This window comes from Cetorhinus maximus, chromosome 20, assembly GCF_964194155.1.
Source record: "Cetorhinus maximus chromosome 20, sCetMax3.hap1.1, whole genome shotgun sequence".
Taxonomy (NCBI): Eukaryota; Metazoa; Chordata; class Chondrichthyes; order Lamniformes; family Cetorhinidae; genus Cetorhinus; species Cetorhinus maximus.
In genome coordinates this window covers 77038593-77059293 of record NC_135898.1, presented here as the reverse complement: position 1 = coordinate 77059293, position 20701 = coordinate 77038593, and the positions used below count along the sequence as shown (strand labels likewise).

Sequence of the window (20701 nt, the reverse complement as noted above, 5' to 3'; positions counted from 1 at the left end):
TAGGACTGAAATGAGGGAAATTTCTTCATTCAAAGGGTTGTAAATCTCAGAATTCTTTGCCCCAGAGAGTTGTGGATGCTCTATCATTGACTATATTTAAGGCTGGGATAGATGGTCTCTCTCAGGGATCAAGGGATATGGGGAGTAGGCGAGAAAATAGATTTGGAGCCCATGATCAGCCATGATTGTACTGAATGGCAGAGCAGGCTTGATGGTCTACTCCTGCCATCTTTTGCGTTAGGTGTTTTTGTGTTGACAGATAACAATTGCATCCTAAGGGTTATCAGTAAGAAACGCAAAATCAGCGAGTGGAAACTTCAGCCTGAGTGAGACAGAGACTGAGTAGAGTATATTTGGGAATTTCGTTCAAGTGGGAATTCAGTGCATATGGGAAAAGGGGTGCTGTAGGTAAGATGTACTGCAAGAAGTGCGACATAGAATGGAGTGCTGGGTGTTGGGTAATTAAGGCAGTTAGGGAAGGAAGGGAAAGAGGTGCTCTTTTGCTTTCTACCTTTCTCAGCCTTCAGGAACTGGTTGTACTCTACAACAGGCGAAGTTGTTTACTACAGGCGAAGAAGTTAGTTATTTGGTGAGTATCTGGTAAGTGAATTGGGTTTATTCTATTCCTAAGGTTCAAATAAGTCTAGCAACTGGTGGTAAAGTTAATAAAATACATAAAAACCAAAGTAGAATATATAATAATAGAATAAAATAATTAAATAATTAGTTAGAACACACTAAGGATGTCAGGACAGATGATGTGTCACAGCTGCAGCATGTGGGAACTCCTGGATACAGGGCAAACACATCTGTAGTAAGTATTTGAAGTTTCAGCAGCTTCAGCTCAGGCTTTATGAGTTGGAGGCTGAATTACAGACACTACGGTGCATCAGGGAGGGAGAAAGTAATCTGGATTCTTTGTACTAGGAGGCAGTCACACCTCTTAGGGCAGGGCCTTCTGATTTGGTAAGTGGTCAGGTACAGGAGTGTGTGTGACTGCAAGTGAGGCAGGTAAGGGGACTCAGAGGGCAGGAGCATAAGCCTCTGCAATTATCCAACAGGTTTGAGGTTTTGTCAGCTTGTTTGGGTGAGAGTGGGGGCTGCAGGGTGGATGAGCTAACTGGCCATGCACTGTGGTACAGTGGGGGGAGCTAAAAGGAATGCAATGGTGGTAGGAGACAGAATAGTCAGAGGGATTGACACCTCTCTCTGCAGCAAAGAGCGCAAGTCCAGATATCTGTGTTGCCTGCCCGGTCCAGGGTGCAGGACATATGCTCGGGGCTAGATAGAAACTTGCAGTGGGAGGGGGGAGGACCCAGTCATCGTGGTCCATGTAGGTACCAACAACATAAGCAGGACAAAGGGGGAGGTTCTACATAGTCAGTATGAGGGCCTAGGCACCAAGTTAAGAAGCAGAACCTCAAAACTCAATCTCTGGATTGTTACCTGAGCCATGTGCAAATTGGCATAGGACCAATCAGATTAGGGAGATGAATGTGTGGCTCAAAGACTGGTGTGGGAGAAGTGGGTTCGTTTGTGGGGCACTGACACCAGTACTGGGGAAAGTGGGATCTATACCATTGGGACGGTCTACACCTGAACCGTGCTGGGGCCGGTGGGTTTTGTGAGCCACGTAACTAGGGAAGTAGAGAAGGTTTCAAACTAAATAGTGGGGGCAAGGGATCAAATTTGGGAAGATGTGGTAAATCAAAGAGCAGAGACAAGACAAAAGAAAAAGGTATTATTACGGGAAATGAAAACAGACCGTGACAGGAAGAGATAGAGTATAAATGTAACAGTAAGTTAACAGATCAAACTAGAGGTTATAAAAAGAATAAATGGATAAAACAAAGCTCTGTATCCGAATGCACATAGCATTCAAAACAAAACAGGTGAACTCAAAGCGTACATTGAAATAAATAATTACGATTTGATAGCCATTACGGAGACAAGGCTGCAGGAGGACATGGATTGGGGCTTGAATATTGAAGGTACAGGATGTTTAGGAAGGGCAGGAAGCGAGGAAAAGGTGGAGGGGTGGCTCTGTTAGTTAATGATGGTATTAGCACAATAGAGAGGGATGATCTAAGTTCAGAAAGCCAGGATGTGGAAATGGTTTGAGTAGAGATGAGAAATGGTAAAGGCAAGAAGTCACTTGTGGGATTTGTGTACAGGTCCCCTAACAGTAACCACATGATAGGGTTAAGCATAAAGGAAGAAATAATTGGAGCTTGTCAGAAAGGCATGGCAATAATCATGGGAGATTTTATTTTACATACCGACTGGAAAAGTCAGATGGGCACAGGTAGCCTAGTTGAGGAGTGCATTGAATGTTTTCGGGTTACTTTCTTAGAACAACATGTTCTGGAGCCAAACAGAGGGCAGGCTACACTAGACCTGGTTGTGGTATATACCTACTATACTAGTTCTGTTGAAGGGTCATTCGGACTCGAAACGTTAACTGTGTTCCTCTCCGCAGATGCTGCCAGACCTGCTGAGTTTTTCCAGGTATTTTTGTTTTTGTTTTGGATTTCCAGCTTCCGCAGTGTTTTGCTTTTATACTAGACCTGGTATTGTGCAATGAGATCGGAGTAATTAATAATCTCAAAGTGAATGTGCCCCTGGGTAACAGCGACCATAATATGATTGAATTTTACATTCAGTTTGAGGGAGTGAGGAGTGGATCTGAGACTAAGTTTTTAAACTTAAATAAGGGCAATTATGAGGGCATGAAAGCTGAGCTGGTGAAAGTGAACTGGCAAATTAGGTTAAGGGATAGTTCAACAGGATGCAGTGGCTAATATTTGAGGGGATATTTCGGAATGCACAGAATACATACAATCCAACAAGTAAGAAAAAGTCCAAGGGATGGATACACCATCTGTGGTTAACTAGAAAGGCTAAAGATAGTATCAAACTTAAAGAAAAAACATTTAATTGTACAAAGATAGGTGGAAGGCCAGAAGATTGGACAAAATATAAGGAACAGCAAAGAATGACTAAAAGACTAATAAAGAGGGAAAAATTAGAGTATGAGAGAAAGCTAGCCAGAAATATAAAAACAGATAGTAAGAGTTTTTATAAATATTTAAAAAAGAAAAATTAACAAAGTGAGCATTGGTCCTATAGGAAGTGAATCTAGAGAATTGATAATGGAAGACAAGGACATGGCAGATGAATTGAAGAGGTATTTTGCATCAGGTTTCACTATAGAGGATACAAGTAACATCCCAGAAGCAGCTATAAAACAGGAAATGGAAGTGGGGAGGGAAGTCTGGAAAATTACAGTTACCAGAGAAGTGGTACTGAGTAAATTGTTGGAGCTGCAGGCTGACAAGAGTCCGGTCCTGATGGACTTCATCCTAGGGTCTTGAAAGAAGTGTTTAGTGAGATAGTTGGCACATTGGTTTTAATTTTCCAAAACTCCCTAGATTCGGGGAAGGTCCCAGTAGATTGGAAGAAAGCAAATGTAACTCCATTATTCAAAAAAGGAGACAGAAAGCGGGAAACTAAAAGCCAGTTAGCTTAACTTCTGTCGTAGGGAAAATGTTAGAAGCTATTATTAAAGAAGTTATAGCAGGGCACTTGGTTAAGCTCAAGATCATCAGGCAGAGTCAACAAGGTTTTGTGAAAGGGAAATTGTGTTTAACCAACTTATTGGAGTTTTTTGAGGAACTAACATGTGCTGTGGATAAAGGGGAACTGTTGGATGTACTGTACTTAAGATTTCCAGAAGGCATTTGATAAGGTGCCACATCAAAGGGTATTGTGGAAAATAAAAGCTCATGGTATAGGTGGTAACATTGGCATGGATCGAAGATTAGCTGGCTAACAGGAAGCGGAGAGTAGGCATAAATGGGTCTTTTTCAGGTTGGCAAGATGTGAAGAGTGATGTGCCATAGGGATCAGTGCTGGGACCTCAACTGTTTACAATTTATATAAATAACTTGGATGAAGGGATTGAAGGGATGCTTGCAAAATTTGCTGATGACACAAAGAAAGGTAGGAAAGTAAGTTGTGAAGAGGGGATAAGGAGGCTACAAACAGATATAGATAGGTTGAGAATGGGCAAAGGTCTGGCACATGGAGTTTAATGTGGCAAAATGTGAAATTGTCCATTTTGGCAGGAAGAATATAAGAGAAGCATATTATCTAAATGGTGACAGATAGCAGAGCTCTTAGGTGCAGAGGGATCTGGGTGACCTAGGGCATGAATCACAAAAGGATAATATGCAAGTACAGCAAGTAATTAGGAAAGCTAATAGAACGTTATCATTTATTGCGCGGGAATTGAATACAAAAGTAGGAAGGTTGTGCGTCAGTGTACAGGGCACTACTGGGACCACATTTGGAGTGCTGTGTACAGTACAGGTCATCTTATTTAAGGAAGGATGTAAATGCGTTGGAAGCAGTTCAGGGAAGGTTTACCAGGCTAATACCTGGAATGGGTGGGTTGTCTTATGAGGAAAGGTTGGACAGACTAGGCTTGTATCCTCTGGAGTTTAGAAGATAAGAGGCGACTTGATTGAAACATATAAGATCCTGAGGGGTCTTGACAGGGTGGATGTGAAGGGGATGTTTCCTCTTGTGGGAGAATCTAGAACTAGGTGGGGTCACTGTTTTAAAATAAGGGGTCGCCCATTTAAAACAGGTGAGGCAAAATTTTTCACTCAGTATTGACAGCCTTTGGAACTCTCTTCCTGAAAAGGTGGTGGAAGCAGAGTCTTTGAATATTTTTAAGATAGGGGTGAATAGATTCTTGGTAAGCAGGGGGAGTGATTGGTTATTGGCGGTAGGTAGGATGCAGATTTCAGGCTGCTTAGATTAGCCATGGCCTTATTAAATGGCGGAGCAGGCTCAAGGGGCTGAATGGCCTTACTCCTGCATCTTGTTCGTATCTGGATTTCAAACTTATCTTTTGCATGCAGTATATTTGCCAAAGTATATCCAACAAGAAAAACAAAAAAAATTATCCAAGATGTTCTCTCAGTTACATGCAAATTACAGTGTGTTACCTGCATAACAGTCACAGCGCCATAGGTGACAGCTGTCCAGTAGATAGAACCAACCATTATCCCAGCTGCTGCAAATGGGCATGCTTTGGAGATGAGGCGGTCTGCAAGATCCAATACATAAACAACTGGACCTAAAACAAGGTGAAAAATATAACAATGTAGACCAAAATTTTGTTTATATTAAAGGAAATGGATGAGAGATTGTAAAACCAAAGTTTACAACAGAAAAATAAAGAATTTGCAACTGTGTTACCTCATTTCAGATGGTTCTTATTCTGGCTAATTTACAAGTGTCATGAAGCTATTAATGCATATAACGTTATTGGAAATTATTTTTTTTAAATAGAGGGTTAGTCTGATGCGTCTTAATTGTATTAAAGCCAGCTAGTCTGGATGCTTTGATGTACACTAGTTTTGAGATGTAGAGAAGTAGAGGTACATTTGCATTTTGTTTAATAGAATATTCAAGGAGGGGAGTGAATTCTGGTTCCTAGCTAGCAAACAAGCAATGTTTATATTACCAATAAAATTGGTATTATGAAAGGGGTTTTATTGTTAGAAGAGGTGAAGTTCAAAGGGGCTGGTGATACAATGAAAATTTACATTCAATGAGGTGTGCTAGGTATAATAGACAGCAGTTGTGTGTGTGCAGGGCAGAGACAACGTAAGATCAAAGCAGCTGTAAGCCTGCAATTGTCTCCACAAGAACCAAAATGAAAGGAACCTCATTTTGAATTTGTACGGTGAAAGTGCTTTGCCCGTTGCCTTAATGGACATTAGTTTGGGAATTTGTTAAAAGTTAGGGAGATTAGTTTGGGAATTTGTTAAAAGTTATGATAGTAGTAATTTGTAACCACATGTATATATTTAACTTAATAAATGTCTCATGTACTTTGATATAAAACGTCTCGAGAACTGGTGGTCTGATTCCTGAATTTAGAGCTGCATCTCAAACAAAAATAAAAATATAGGTTATGATAGTTGTTTAAAGTTTCCCTCTGTGATTTTTAAATAACTCGGCTTTACCAACTGCTGGGTCATAACGCAAGGCAGTTGTTTAGGTTTAATTACTGGTTTTACATTAGAGTTGATTTCACAGTTCCTGGTTGCTGATAAATACTGAACATTGGTTAACATTTAGAATCGATTCAAAGATGATTAAGAAAAAGACAAAGTAAAATTAAGCTTGTAAACATTACATTTCATGCACTATCCTCATGCAGATATCCCCTTCTTTAGGCTATTTCACTTACAGCAGCCATTTGTAAAGGGTGAGGGGTTAAAAATACAAAGTGCATTTTTCCACAATAATGATGATAGGTATATGCTTCAAAAAAAAGGCAAGTTATTAGCACGATTCCTCTCCAGATCCCATGACAGTACAGTTTGTATGGGTTGTCTAGATTTTTATTGACATTGAAAAAAACATGGCAATTCAAGCCATGATCCACCTTACGTGATGCTCCCTATCCTTTTCAGGCTTTGTTTGCATCATTGTGCCGATTATAAACGAAGAACAATGAATTAGGTTCCAGTAGGTCACCTTGGTCTTGGAATGCAAGGTACAATCCTGCAATTTTCGCTGTGAAATGACATGCTGGTCAAAACTATTTTACTTCGTTGCACCAAAAGGTTGAGTCAGAATTGTAGGAGATTGGCAACACAGAAGACAACCAACTGGCTCACCCAGTTTGCACTGATATTTAGTTAAAGCAATCTTAAACTAATCCCACTGTCTTGCTCTCTCCACATACTCCTAAAACCCTTTCTTTGTTTCAAATGCTTTTCTGCTTAATGAGATGCAATGGTCAATGCCTCAACTACTCCCTGTGAACCACTCTATGTTCCTACAATATTACATAGAGATTTCTCCTAATCATTCTCACTCCATGAAGGTCTGAAACGGATCCCTTTTCATCGACTTCCAACCAAAGGAAACAGTCTTTTCTTATGCACATTATCAAAATGTTTAATAATTTAAAATATCTCTCTTAACATTCTTTGCACCAACAAAAACTGTTCCATTATCTCAAGTCTGCTCTTAACTATAGATTTCCATTCCTATTATCACCATGGATAATCTACACTGTATATTCTCTATGGCTTTCATGTCTTTTCCCTAATGCAACAATTAAAACTGCACACAGTACTCTGTCACCTAAACACTGCCATGTAAAAACTTAGCATCCCTTTGTTCTTCTACCTTCCTTTTGATAGAAAAGTACATTGATCTTTTTATGGCACTATCTACCTGCATTTTTAATATTAAAGAATTATATATTTGCACCCTTCCCAGCTCATTCTGTTGCTCCACATTCTTCAGTGTATTTCAATTGAGTTTATAATGCCTTTCCTTGGTTTTTTTCATGCATTACCTCATATGCCACCTGTGTTCCCATTCTGCTACGTATTCCATGTCAAATGTTAAACTATAGATATCTGTCTCTTTAGATTGATATAAAAGGTCCATATGGTACTATTTTAAGAGAGCTTCTACTGGTGTCCTAGTCAACACCACCAAAGTATATGCAACCACACTCTGCATAAATTATCTACATATTTGTCTAGATAGCACTTCAAAAAGTAATTAACTGGTTGTGAAGCAATTTAGGATGTCCTAAGGGTGCGAAAGTCATTTTATAAATCCAAGCTCTTTCCTTCATTTCAAAAGATGCTGGTTGCCAACCCTCCAATTTTGTGTGATCAAAAAAGTTTGGTATTGTGTCCTCAGAGGGTGATTGACCTATGGAACAAGACTCTGGAGACTGGTTCCATCATGAAGATGTTGCATAGATCCTTGAAAAACAAGATGATTACTGCACATGAAAGGATGTGAAAAGTAAGAGTAAATATTTTCTAGATAATAATGGTGGACCTGGAGTTTCCCAACCATCTACAGGGGGTTAATGAGGAGCATTTATCAAGACATTTCACAAACTGGCCACAGGTCTGAGCGAGAGAGAGAGAGAGAGAGAGAGATAAAGAGACACACACAGAGGTTGTAAAATGTGTGTACACATGAGCGTGAAGGAGGATGGAGATTAAAAAGCAGATGCATGGAATGAAAACTAAAAAAGGATGGAGAGCAAAAGTCGTAGAAGATTTTTTCCTTATCTTGTAACATATAAACTTTTGTTCTCAAAAGGCCATTCTCACTCTCTTTCTTGAGCTAAAGTGAGTCTAATAGCAACCCCTGAGATACATCACTTCAAACTCTTTTCTAATCCATGCATAATACATTAATCGTAATCTCCTGTTTCCTGTCCATCAATTAACTTTCTAGTCACGATACTCAATCGGTTTTATGCCACGTTTTTGTAACAAGGCGACAATAAGGCACTTCACTGAATGGATTCTGAAAATCCAGACAGTACAAATGATGGGAATGCACTGGGTATAGAGTCTGTCAATTCTTCAAAAGAGTCAAGTAATATGGGGGAGGTGGTGGCATAATGGTGTTGTCACTGGACATTATTGTCACTGGTCATTACCACCCGTGACAGGGTAATTCTCTGGGTCTTCCCTGGATTTGAATCCCACCACAGCAGATGGTGAAATTTGAATTCAATAAAAATCTGGAATTAAAAGTCAGATGACCACCACAAAACCATTGCCAATTGTCGTAAAAACCCATCTGGTTCACTAATGTCCTTTAGGGAAGGAAATCTGCTGCCCTAATTGGTCTGGCCTACATGTGACTCCAGACCCACAGCAATGTGGTTGCCTTTTAAATGTCCTCTGAACAAGGCAATTAAGGATGGGCAATAAATGCTGGCCTAGCCAGCGACGTCCACATCCCATGAAAAAATATTTAAAAAAATCAAGCATAATTTACCATTAAATCCGCAATGACAAGTTTAATTTTTCTTTAAAATTTAAAAATTCATGTTATCAGGTGTTTCTGAGAAGGCAAAATTAATATCACTGTTGAGCAATTCTGACCAAATTTGGCTTGACATGTGCCTCTATATTACAGGTAGCAAATTTAAAGGAGTCAACTGACAATATTAGTGTCATCTCACCTCTAGAGCCAGGATATAAATCCAGTTTAGACTCATTAAGATGAAGTGTAGGCCACCTCAATTAAGTTCTTAACAAGTATGCTCGGAGATCCATAGGATAAAATTATCCTTGTTTTGTTTTTTCAGTCAAAGGATTGCTTCCAGTCCAAAGCTACAAAATCCAGAAGACTGAAGAAAGACAACCTTCTTCATGGCAGAGCTTACCCAAATTAGTACATGCAGCCAGTCAAACACATTCATCATAGGGAAAATGCTAGAATCTATCATTCAAAGGAGGTTATAGCAGGGCACTTAGAAAATCTTAATGCATTTAGGCAGAGTCAACATGGTTTTGCCTAAGGGAAATCATGCTTGACTAATTTATTTGACTTCTTTGAGGAAGGAATAAGTAATGTGGATAAAGGGGAACTTGTGGACGTGGTGTACTTGGATTTCCAAAAGGCATTTGATAAGGTACCACATCAAAGGTTACTACACAAAATAAGACCTCATGGTGTAGGGGGCAACATATTATTATGGGCAGAGGATTGGTTGGCTAACAGGAAGCAGACAGTAGGGATAAATGGGTCATTTTTGGGTAGGCAAGTTGTAACCAGTGCAGTGCCAGAGGGATCAATGCTGGAGCCTCAACTATTTACAATCTAGATAAATAACTTGGATGAAGGGACCATATTTATGGTTGCTAAATTTGCTGATGACACAAAGATAGGTAGGAAATTAAATTGTGATGACACTAAGAGTCTACAAAGGGATTTAGATAGGTTAAGTGAATAGGCAAAATATTGGCAGTTGGAGTATAACATAGGAAAATTTGAACTCATCCACTTTGGTAGGAAGAATAGAAAAGTGGTATATTATTTAAATGCAAAACTCTGTGGTACCGAGGGTTCTGGATGTCCTGATATCTGAATCACAAAAAGTTAGTATTGCAGGTACAGCAAGTGATTAGGAATGTTGATGTTTATTGTACGGGGTATGGAATACAACAGTAGGTACGTTTTGACACAATTGTACAGGGGCTTTGGTGAGACCACATTTGGAGAACTGTGTACAGTTTTGGTCTCCTTATTTAAGGATATAAATGCATTAGCAGTTCAGAGAAGGTTCACTCAACTGATTCCTGGGATGAAGGGGTTATCTCGTGAGGAAAGGTTGGACAGGTTGGGCCATTGGAGTTTAGAAGAGCGAGAGGTGATCTTATTGAAACGTATTAGGATCCTGAGGGGAACTGACAGGGTGGATGCTGAGAGGATGCTTCACTTTGTGGGAGAGACTAGAACTAAGGGTCACAGCTTAAAAATAAGGGGTCTCCATTTAAGATGGAGAAGAGGAGAAATTTTTCTCGCTGGTCTGTGGAATTCTCATCCCCAGAGAGCAGTGGAGGCTAGGCCACTGAATATTTTTAAGACTGAATTAAATAGATTTTTGAGTGACAGGGAGTCATAGGGTATAGGGAGTAGATAGCAAAGTGGAGTTGAGTCCACAATCCGATCAGCCATAATCTTATCAAATGATGGAGCAGGCTCAGGGGAGGAATGGCCTACTGCTCCTAGTTTGTATGGTCGTATGAAACATAACTGAAGCAGCAAAGGATTTGTTAGGGTTCAAGACAGACAAAAGATAAAAGCTGCTAAAATTCATTATCCGATATCAATTTAAAAAGCAAGTACAGAACATATGGAGTTTCATATGCAATTTCTCTCATCTTTAGAACATAGTGTATACAAATTTTCAAAATCCTTCATCAATAAAGCGCATCAAGACAGCTCTGGTAGCCATGATGTTCTAACAATAGACTCTTAGCCGAGAAACCAGAATTCAAATACCAGTCTCGGCTAAAACTGGCATCCATTTCTCTTGCAGTTGTTTACGTGAGAATTACAATGGGAAGAATCCTTTTCCATGCCATTCCAGCATACCTCATTACATGATTCATAAAGGAACAAAATGGACGAGATTGAAGAAAGCGAGCTAGCTTGGTCCACCTGGATAAGTTAAAAAGAAACACTGGAGCTGGGGGGTGGGGGGGGGGGGGGGGGGGGGGGGGGGGGGCGGAAGCAAGATGATATATAAAGTTCATTTCAAACAATCAAGCTTTTTTTAAGCGTTCCTTATATGTAGGCAAATCTTTGCTGTTATAATGAATACGTAGTCTATACTCGAGAGGGCTGAATTTAAACAATTGCACCATCATCAAAAATTTTCCAATTATTTTGCTATTTTGTGCAGACTCTTAATTAGTCTGTGCCGAATTCAGGTGAGAAGCCAGGGCTGCCAGTTGTACAGTCACCCAAGAGTTAGGCTAGGATTCCCCTGTTTAACATTTCCTAGGTAACCAACCAGGCAAGTCAGAACTGACCGAAGTCTCCAACCAGGCCCATTGAAAGTTCAAACTTCCCGGGCAATTCCCACAGAGTCCTTGCATCGGAACTCGCAGGATCCTGAAGCACATCTTGGATGTTACATCTAGTCCCCGATGATCAGGAGAACTGGGAGATCTGAGCCATTGTCTGTAACTGTTGAAAGCAGCTATTTAACAGACCATAAAATAGGCCCAACATGGTTGAGAAATATTGAAGCTGCCACAGCAAAAATATCCTTTTCTTGCCAGGCCTTTTGAGCATTTAAAATGCATCAAGTTACCCAGCCTCTCTCCACAACTTGAGAAAAAGTTGCCGATTGATACAAAATACTCATGCAGGATCTACAGAATCACTTCATTGGATGGGACTGGAAGGAAGGTTGGTAAACAAACTCTCAGCACAGTGCTGATGATCATCTGATCATATTTTCAGGATGAATGAGAAGTGCACTGACAGCTCTAAGGCAAATTCAGTAATGTGACTGTTCTGTCAACAGTAACGGCAAAGTGCCAAAACTCCTTCAGATCCAGGGGCTGCCGGTCTGCTTCAGCAAGCATAAACACCATGATTAGCACAGGACTGCAGTTGTTCATGGAGAACGCAACTAGGATTGGAAATAAGTGAGAGTGTGGTAACATGGCCTACATCCTGAAAATAGATATGAAAATAAAACTGTTCAGCTACACAAATTTAAACAAAAACCTGAAGCAAACCAGTAACACAGGGTCACATGAGATTGCAATTCCTGAGTTAGATGTTAGGAACCCAACTTTTTCTTCCAATGCCAAACATATTCAATGATGTTGAATCATTTGCTTAATTTTCAAAAACATATGTGTCACTTTAATACCTTTTATACAAAGATAAGAAACATTTCACAAAATAATTAAGTGGCATAGTGAAAATATATTGTGTGCTGAGACAGCCCCATGGCACAGCAAGCTAGTAAACTAACATGCTATACAATCTAGGTTGGAAATGCCAACACCAAACTTTTGATCTCAGCCAAACTATTTAGTTAGAGGCAATTTAAATTATGTTCTTTTCCATGAAGGACTGAAAATCAGAGGGTGAGTCAATCTACCCATCTCCTCACAGCTGGTTCCAGCCAGTAGGGGCCTGGCAGCAGACTGGTTGTGTTCTGAGCTATGGAATACAAACATCATGTGGGCTGAAAGCTTGAAGAATGTCGGATAAAAATATTTGAGTACATTGTATTAAAGATTTATTTCCCAAATCAATGATTAAACAGACAAATGTAAAAGTACAAATCAATTATTTTTCCTTTCAAAGCAGCGTTCAAATATCCTTTAAAACAAACATACAGGCTTTTAGTAAACTATTTAGGCACATTAAATGTTCGACTATACTTACCCATAACATGCTAGACAAGGTCATATTTCCTGCACTATGCTGTTTCAGCAATGGTTAATTAAAAAAATAAACAAGGAACAAAAGGTCAGGTTATGTTGACTGCTTCTGAAAGTTAACTTCCCTAATATTCATTAACTTAGGAACAAGATTGCGCCAAAGGAAGGTGTTTCTAGTTTGAGCTGAGAGAGAGGACAGAGTGGGAGAGCGATTTATGAATAAATAGATATTAATAAAGCTAACAATTTTTGTTCAAGTCAATTGATTATTGTGTTAAAAATATGTATGGAATTACATCACAAGGTGCAGAAGTCAGTAAGGACAAATGTGAGATTGAACTACAAGTAACTAAATATAACCTCTCTCCATACACAGAATGCTTTGAAATTGCATAGTGTATTAAATACTATTTAATTCCATCCAGCAGGGGTCACAAAGAGCTCACAAAGCTAATATTCATTTTTTCTCTGCTTTTCATTGCTCAGTGGAAAAACAAATGCATAATTCAAAGAATTTCTCTAAATACGATGTGTAGCAATATTGTAAATATATTTTCAAAAAAAATCTTAAGTCCTGGTAAAAGTGTAAACAAATCCTGAAGAATTAAGCTTTTGTTAGAAGTACTGAATTGAAGAAATCAATCACATTTATTATATCACTAAACATAGGTGATCAGAAGAATGGCTATCTTTATAACCTTTTCATACTTCAAAATCTGAAAGCAGTAGAGAGGAGCTATCAGGATGATTTAAATGTCAGAAATTGAAATATTTTCTTGTATCTCAATGACCAAATCTAGACATAGTCACCAAGGTGGGTGTGTCCAGCTTCAGCATCAAACCCTTTGACTTGTAGTCTTCTGATTCATGATTCAGCAAGAGGTCTGTGAGCCAGAAACTCCATTCCAGGACATGATGGTCAAGGAAGGAGTGTTCACAGCACAGCCACTAGGTCAAGTATCAACTTGTAAATCATTCCAACCTATGCCAATGGCAGGCGGCAACAGCAGGAGAGATTCCTGGTTAGCCATCACATGCATGCGATGTAAAGAAATTGGAGACTCGACCATCACTCTCCACAGCTCCAGGCTACAAAAAACATGTAAAAGCGTAAGTTGCCACAGTGTGCATTTCTTAGTGAACTGTTTGGCTCAGTTAGCTGGACAGTTGGTGTGAATCAAATTGGTGCCAACAGCACAGGGTTCGATCCCCATTTCGGCTGGGGTGGATTCAGGACCTGCCCCCTTACTCCACCTGTGGTGGACATCAAGGTGTTGTGCATCAGACCTGCCTTTGGGGCAGAGAGCTTGAGAAGGAAAAAGTTCGCAACACAGTCTACTTGTTTTGTTGCATCCTGTATTACAGAAACATAAGTGCTAATTTTACGAAAGCTGATATTGATGCAAATTCACAGCGTGTCTTAGGAACATTGGTCTACTGCACTTACTTGCAAACTAACCAGCATATTCCTTTGTAAATGAGCTACTACTTTGTTTCCACAGATTGAGTGTGATAATTTGACCACTGTGCATGCATGCTCTACAGAAAGAGTAGGGCAGGTATTAGTTTTGGATTCCTTCATCAAAGAGCCATCTCTCACATGATGGGCCAAGTGGCCAATTCATGCACTGTGAAGTTCTACGGTTCTATCATCCCCAGCTGATGCATCATTCTGTCACTTTCAGGGGAAATCTCTGTCATGATTCAGAAACTGCAAATCAGCGTACTCGCATTTGCTGTGACAACCAGAAGGGCAATTAACTGGTCTAGAATGACCGGTGGCAATCAGGGAGACTATTAAAAAGTAAACGTTTTGAGATTTCCACCATCACTTACATCATTGATAGGGGGCATCTCCCACTGTACTGGCCATTTAGCATTTAACCATCTGTTCAGCTGCCTCATCAGGCTTAAGTGTCCTTCACTGGCTGATCAACTACACCCCTCCCACCTCAATGTGCCATTTTTCCCAATTTGATTTCAGCTTATAAATTTAAATTATTGATACAAGATAGAAACAAAAAAAACCCCAGCACTGATTCCTGGGGTATCTCGCAGCACTTCCTACTCCTCACACTTAACATCACTTCGCTAACAAGCACTTGCTGTTCCCTTTCCTTCAGCCAATTTTTTGCCAGTTTCTTCATCTTGAATTCCCATTAGTTTAAACATGTATTTGCCTTTCAGAAAGAGCTGTGTCAAATTTGGATGTAGCCTGGTATGAGTCATTTGAATACGTGTCAATTTCCTTAATTATTTGAGGGCTTTTAAATATGACGTGGAATAATTGTGAAGACATGAATTTTAATAATCAGGTTAACGCTGACATGGAAAAAATTGAGGTATTATGTATTTGTTTAAAACATAATCAATTACATGTAACAAAAATGGACAAAGGCAGGAAAGGCTCTAAAGTTATTTAAATTCTGATTTGAACCAACAAGGGAGGATGAAATTCAAACTGGCAAGTTTCAAGATCATATTGTCAGTGTAAATTAATTTAACATTCAAAAAGCCACTCCACACAAATTATCTGAAAGAGAAAATTATCGGCTTAGTAACATTAACCCACCTATTTAAGGCTAGTTGTGACACATCCCTCTTTCTGTATGAGCCACTGTACCGATTTAGCTGGACTAAATCTACGGTGCTTGCCAATTGCACTACCTATTCCAAATAGCAAATTAGTGTCAAGTGGTAGAAAAGATTAGAGATCAAAAGGGAGGTTTACACATGAAGGCAGAGTGTATGGCTGAGGTACTAATTGAGTACTTTGCACCAAGAAACAAGATGCTGTGAAAGTCGTACTGAAAAAGGAGGTAGCTGATGCACTGGGTAGGATAAAAATTGATAAAGAGGTATTAGAAAGGTAGGCTGCACTTATAAGTTGCTAAGTCACCAGGATTGGATTGGATCCATCGAAGAATACTGAGGGAAGTAAATGTGGAAATTATAGAGGCACAGGCCACTCTCCTTGGTTACAATCTTCCTTGGTTACCAGGGTGGTACCAGAATTGCAAGGTTAAGTTCAACAACTCTAGGTCAGTCAATTTAATCCCGATGGTAGGAAAGCTTTTAGTATCTGGGTCAGTCACTTGAACAGATGTGGATTAATAAGGAAAGCCAGCATGGATCTGTTAAGAGCAAATCACGTATAACTAACTTGAGTTTTTTTTTGACGAGGTACAGGTAACAGACAGTTGAGGAGGGTAATGCAATTGATGTGGCTTTCCAAATGACATTTACTAAAGTGCCACCTAACAGGCTTGTCAGCAAAGTTAAAAGCCATAGAATAAAAGTAACAGTGGCAGAACGGATATAAAGTTAGCTGAGGTTTTTTTTTATTTGTTCATGGGATGTGGGAGTTGGCTAGACCAGCATTTATTGCCCATTCCTAATTGCCCTTGAGGTAGTGGTAGTGAGCTGCCTTCTTGAATGCCTGCAGTCCATGTGGAGTAGGTACACCCACAGTGTTGTTAGGGAAGGAGTTCCAGGATTTTGACCCAGCGACAGTGAAGGAACAGCAACATATTTCGAAGTCAGGATGGTGAGTAGCTTGGGGGGGAATTTCAAGGTGGTGGTGTTCCCATGTGCCTACTGCCCTTGCCCTTCTAGATAGTAATGGTTGTGGGTTTGGAAGGTACTGTCTAAGGAGGCTTGGTGAGTTCCTGTCGTGCATCTTGTAGATGATACACACTGCTGCCACTGTGCGTTGGTGGTGGAGGGAGTGAATGTTTTTGGATGGGGTGCCAATCAAGCAGGCTGCTTTGCCCTGGATGATGTCAAGTGTCAAGTATTGCTGGAGCTGCACTCATCCAGGCAATTGGTGAGTATTCCATCACATTCCTGACTTGTGTGTTGTAGATGGCGGGCAGGCTTTGGGGAATCAAGAGGTGAGTTACTCGCCGCAGGATTTCAAGCCTCTGACCTGCTCTTATAGCCACAGTATTTATATCCAGTTCAGTTTATAGTCCAGTCCGGTCAATGGTAACCCCCGAAGATGTTGATAGCAGGGGGTTCAGCTATGGTAATACCACTGAATGTCATGGGGCGATGATTAGATTCTCTTGTGAGTGATGGTCATTGCCTGGCACTTGTGTGACACAAATATTACTTGCCACCATATCGTCTAGGTCTTGCTGCATTTGGGCATGGGCTGCTTTAGTATCTGAGTCGTAGCAAATTGTGAACATCGCCAATTTTGACTTAATGACGGACATCATTGATGAAGCAGCTAAAGATGGTTGGGCCTAGGACATTACCCTGAAGAACTCCTGCAGCAATGTCCTGGAACTGAAATGATTGACTACCAACTGCCCCAACCATCTTTTGGGCTGGGTTTGACTCCAACCAGAGAGCTTGCCCCTCCCTCCCACAACCCCGATTCCCACTGACTCCAGTATTGCTAAGGCTCCTTGTGCCACCCTTGATAAAATGCTGCCTTGATGTCATCTCACCTCTGGAGTTCAGCTCTTCTGTCCATGTTTGAATCAAGGCTGTAATGAGGTCAGAAGCTGAGTGGCCCAGGCGGAAACCAAACTGTGTCAGTGAGCAGGTGCTTGCTAAGCAAGTGCCGCTTGATAGCATTATTGATGACCCCTTCCATCGCTTTACAGATGATCACGAGTAGACTGATGGAGCAGTAACTGGCCAGATTGGATTTGTCCTGCTTTTTTTGTGCAGGACATATTTAGGCAATTTTCCATATTGCCAGGTAGATGCCAATGTTGTAGCTGTACTGGAACAGCTTGGCTAAGGGTGCGATAAGTTCTGGAGCACAAATCTTCAGTACTATAGCTGGAATAGTGTCAGGCCCCACAGCATTTACAGTATCCAGTGCCTTCAGCCGTTTCTTGATATCACGTGGAGTGAATCGAATTGGCTGAAGACCGGCATTTGTGATGCTGAGAACCCCTGGAGGAGGCCGAGATGGATCATCCATAAGGCACTTCTGGCTGAAGAAGATTGTTGCTAATGCTTCAGCCTTGTCTTTTGCACTGTTGTGCTCGGCTCCCCCATCATTCAGGATGGGGGTAATTGTGGGGCCTCTTCCTCCAACGAGTTGTTTAATTGTCCACCACCATTCATGTCTGGATGAGGCAGAACTTAAATCTGATCTGTTGGTTGTGGAATCACTTAGCTCTGTCTATACGTGCTACTTATACTGTTTGGCAGCAAGTCGTCCTGTGTTGTAGCTTCACTCAGTTGACACCTCATTTTTAGGTATGCCTGGTGCTGTTCCTGGCATGCCCTTCTGCACACTTCTTTTAAACAGGGCTGATCCCTTGGCTTGGTGGTAATGATAGAGTGGGGAATATGCCAGGCCATGAAGTTGCATATTGTGGTTGAGTGCAATTCTGCTGCTGATGGTCCACAGCGCCTCATGTTTGCCCAGTCTTGAGTTGCTCGATCTGTTTGAAATCTATCCTATTTAGCACGGTGGTAGTGTCACACAACACGATGGAGGATTATCCTTAATGTGAAGATGAGACTTTGTCTCAGCAAGGACTGTGCGTTGGTCACTCCTACTGATAGTATCATCAACAGATGCATCAGCAGCAAGCAGGTTGGTGAGAATGAGGTCAAGTATATTTTTCCCCTCTTGTTGGTTCCCTCACCACCTGCCGCAGACCCAGTCTAGCAGCTATGTTCTTAAGGACTTGGCCAGCTCAGTCGGTGGTGGTGCCACCGGGCCTCTCTTGATGATGGACATTGAAGTCCCCCGCCCAGAGTACATTCTTCACCCTCAATGCTTCCTCCAAGTGGTGTTCAACATGCAGGAGTACTGATTCGTCAGCTGAGGGGGACATGGTACATGGTAATCAGCAGGAGGTTTCCTTGCCTATGTTTGACCTGATGCGATGAGACTTCATGGGGTCTGGAGTCGATGTTGAGGACCCCAAGGGTAACTCGCTCCCCACTGCGTACCACTGTGCTGCCACCTCTGCTGGGTCTGTCCTGCTGGTGGGACAGGACATACCCAGGGATGGTGATGGTGGTGCCTGGGACATTATCTGTAAGATATGATTCCGTGAGGATGACTATGTCAGGCTGTTGCTTGACTAGTCTGTGAGACAGCTCTCCCAATTTTGGCACAAGCCCCCAGATGTTAGTAAGGAGGACTTTGCAGGGTCAACAGGGCTGAGTTTGCCGTTGTCGTTTCCAGTGCCTATGTCGATGCCGGGTGGTCCATCCAGTTCCATTCCTTTAAGGCTTTTTAGCAATTGATGCAACTGAGTGGCTAGCTGGGCCATTTCAGAGGGCAGTCAACCACATTGTTGGAGTCTGGATCTGAAGTCACATGTATGCCAGGCAAGGATGGCAGGTTCCAAAGGACATTAGTGAACCAGATGGTTTTTTGGGAAAATCGGCATGGTTTCATGGTCATCATTGGACTTTTAATTCCACATTTTTATTGAATTCAAATTTCACCCATGTCCCAGGCACCACCATGGTGGGATTCGAATCCAGGTCCCCAGAGCATTAGCCTGAATCTCTGGATTATTAGAGTGACAGGAAACAGAGAATATTGGCAAATGGTTCATTTGGTTGGTACACAGTGGGGTTCCCCAGGAATTGGCATTAGGACCATTGCTTTTCTTGATATATATTAATGACCTGGACTTGGGTGTGCAAGGCACAATTTCAAAGTCTGCAGATGACACAAAACTTATAAGTACTGAAACTGTGATGGACTTCAAGAAGTCATTGGTTGGTGGATTAGGCCAATACATAGCTGATGAAATTTAACGCCAAGGTTTGTGAAGTGATCAATTTTGGGAGGAAGAATGAGGAGAGGCCTCATTAAATAAATGACTCATCTCTAAAAGGTGCAGAGCAGAGGGTCCTTGTGACATATGTGCACTAATTGTTGAAAATGTCAGGGCAGTTTGAGAAAGTGGTTAATGAGGTATACAAGATTCTGAGCTTTATAAATACAGCACAAATGCAAGGAAGTTTATGGTGAGCCGAAAACAATTTTTTATAAGGTTCAGCTGGATAGTGTTCCCAATTTTGGGCACCACACTTTAGCCAAGATGTAAATGCCTTGGAAATTGGGCAGAAAAGATTTACAAGCATGGTTCCAGGGATGAGGGACTTAAGTTACGAGGGTAACTGGAGAAGTTGGAGCTGTTCATCTTAGAGAAGATTAAGAGGAGATTTAATAAAGAAGTTTGGTGAGGGATATGGGCAGAGTAGATAAGGAGAAACTGTTAGCATTGGCAGAAAGATTGAAAGCCAGAGGGTACCAATTTAAGATGAATGGCAAAGGAACCAAATGTGACACGAGGAATTTTTTTTTTTTTACAAAAAAGTGAATATGATTTAAATGCACTGCCCTAGAGTCTGGTGAAGGTAGATTCAATAATGGCTTTCGAGAGAGTGTACTGTATAATAATCTGGAAAAAAATTGCAGAGTTATGGGGAAAAGGCAGTGGACTGAGACAACTGAGTTGCTCTTTCAGAGAGTAGTCATGCACACAATGGACCAAATGGCCCCCTTCTGTACTGTAACCATTCTATGATTCTAGATTGTAATTTCAGTATCCTGTTTGCCTCTGAGCTGACCTTCAAACCATACAAAGGCATCAATATCACCTAACACCTCATAAAATTACCTGTCTAAACCTCAATTTCACTGAAACTTTCAATCCAAGAGTACCAACTCAAGGCTCAACTTTCCTTGCTGGCCTCTTAAACTCCACTGTACACGAACTCTAAATAACCTAACAGCCATCCACACATCCTATCCCATATGAAATCCCACTTACTTGTATCAGCTCCATCTTGGTCAGCTTCCAATTCAAATCCCCTCAATGCATCGATTTAAAATTCCTTATCCTAGATTACAAATCCTTTGATTTACTTCCTCCACCCCTGTCGCTGCATCCTCCTCCAACAATACTGCCTGCATCTTTCACTCGCAAGTC

The 20701-nt window shown here is 41.0% G+C and overlaps 1 protein-coding gene across 1 annotated transcript in view; it reads right to left on the bottom strand.

The window, feature by feature from the left end:
* Positions 1-20701, bottom strand: part of marchf5 (membrane-associated ring finger (C3HC4) 5) — a 98149-nt gene that overhangs the window by 13636 nt on the left and 63812 nt on the right. Inside the window, exon 3 of the mRNA XM_078564950.1 lies at positions 5016-5146. Within this exon, the coding sequence (XP_078421076.1) occupies positions 5016-5146 (131 nt within the window). The remainder of the gene's footprint in view (positions 1-5015; positions 5147-20701) is intronic.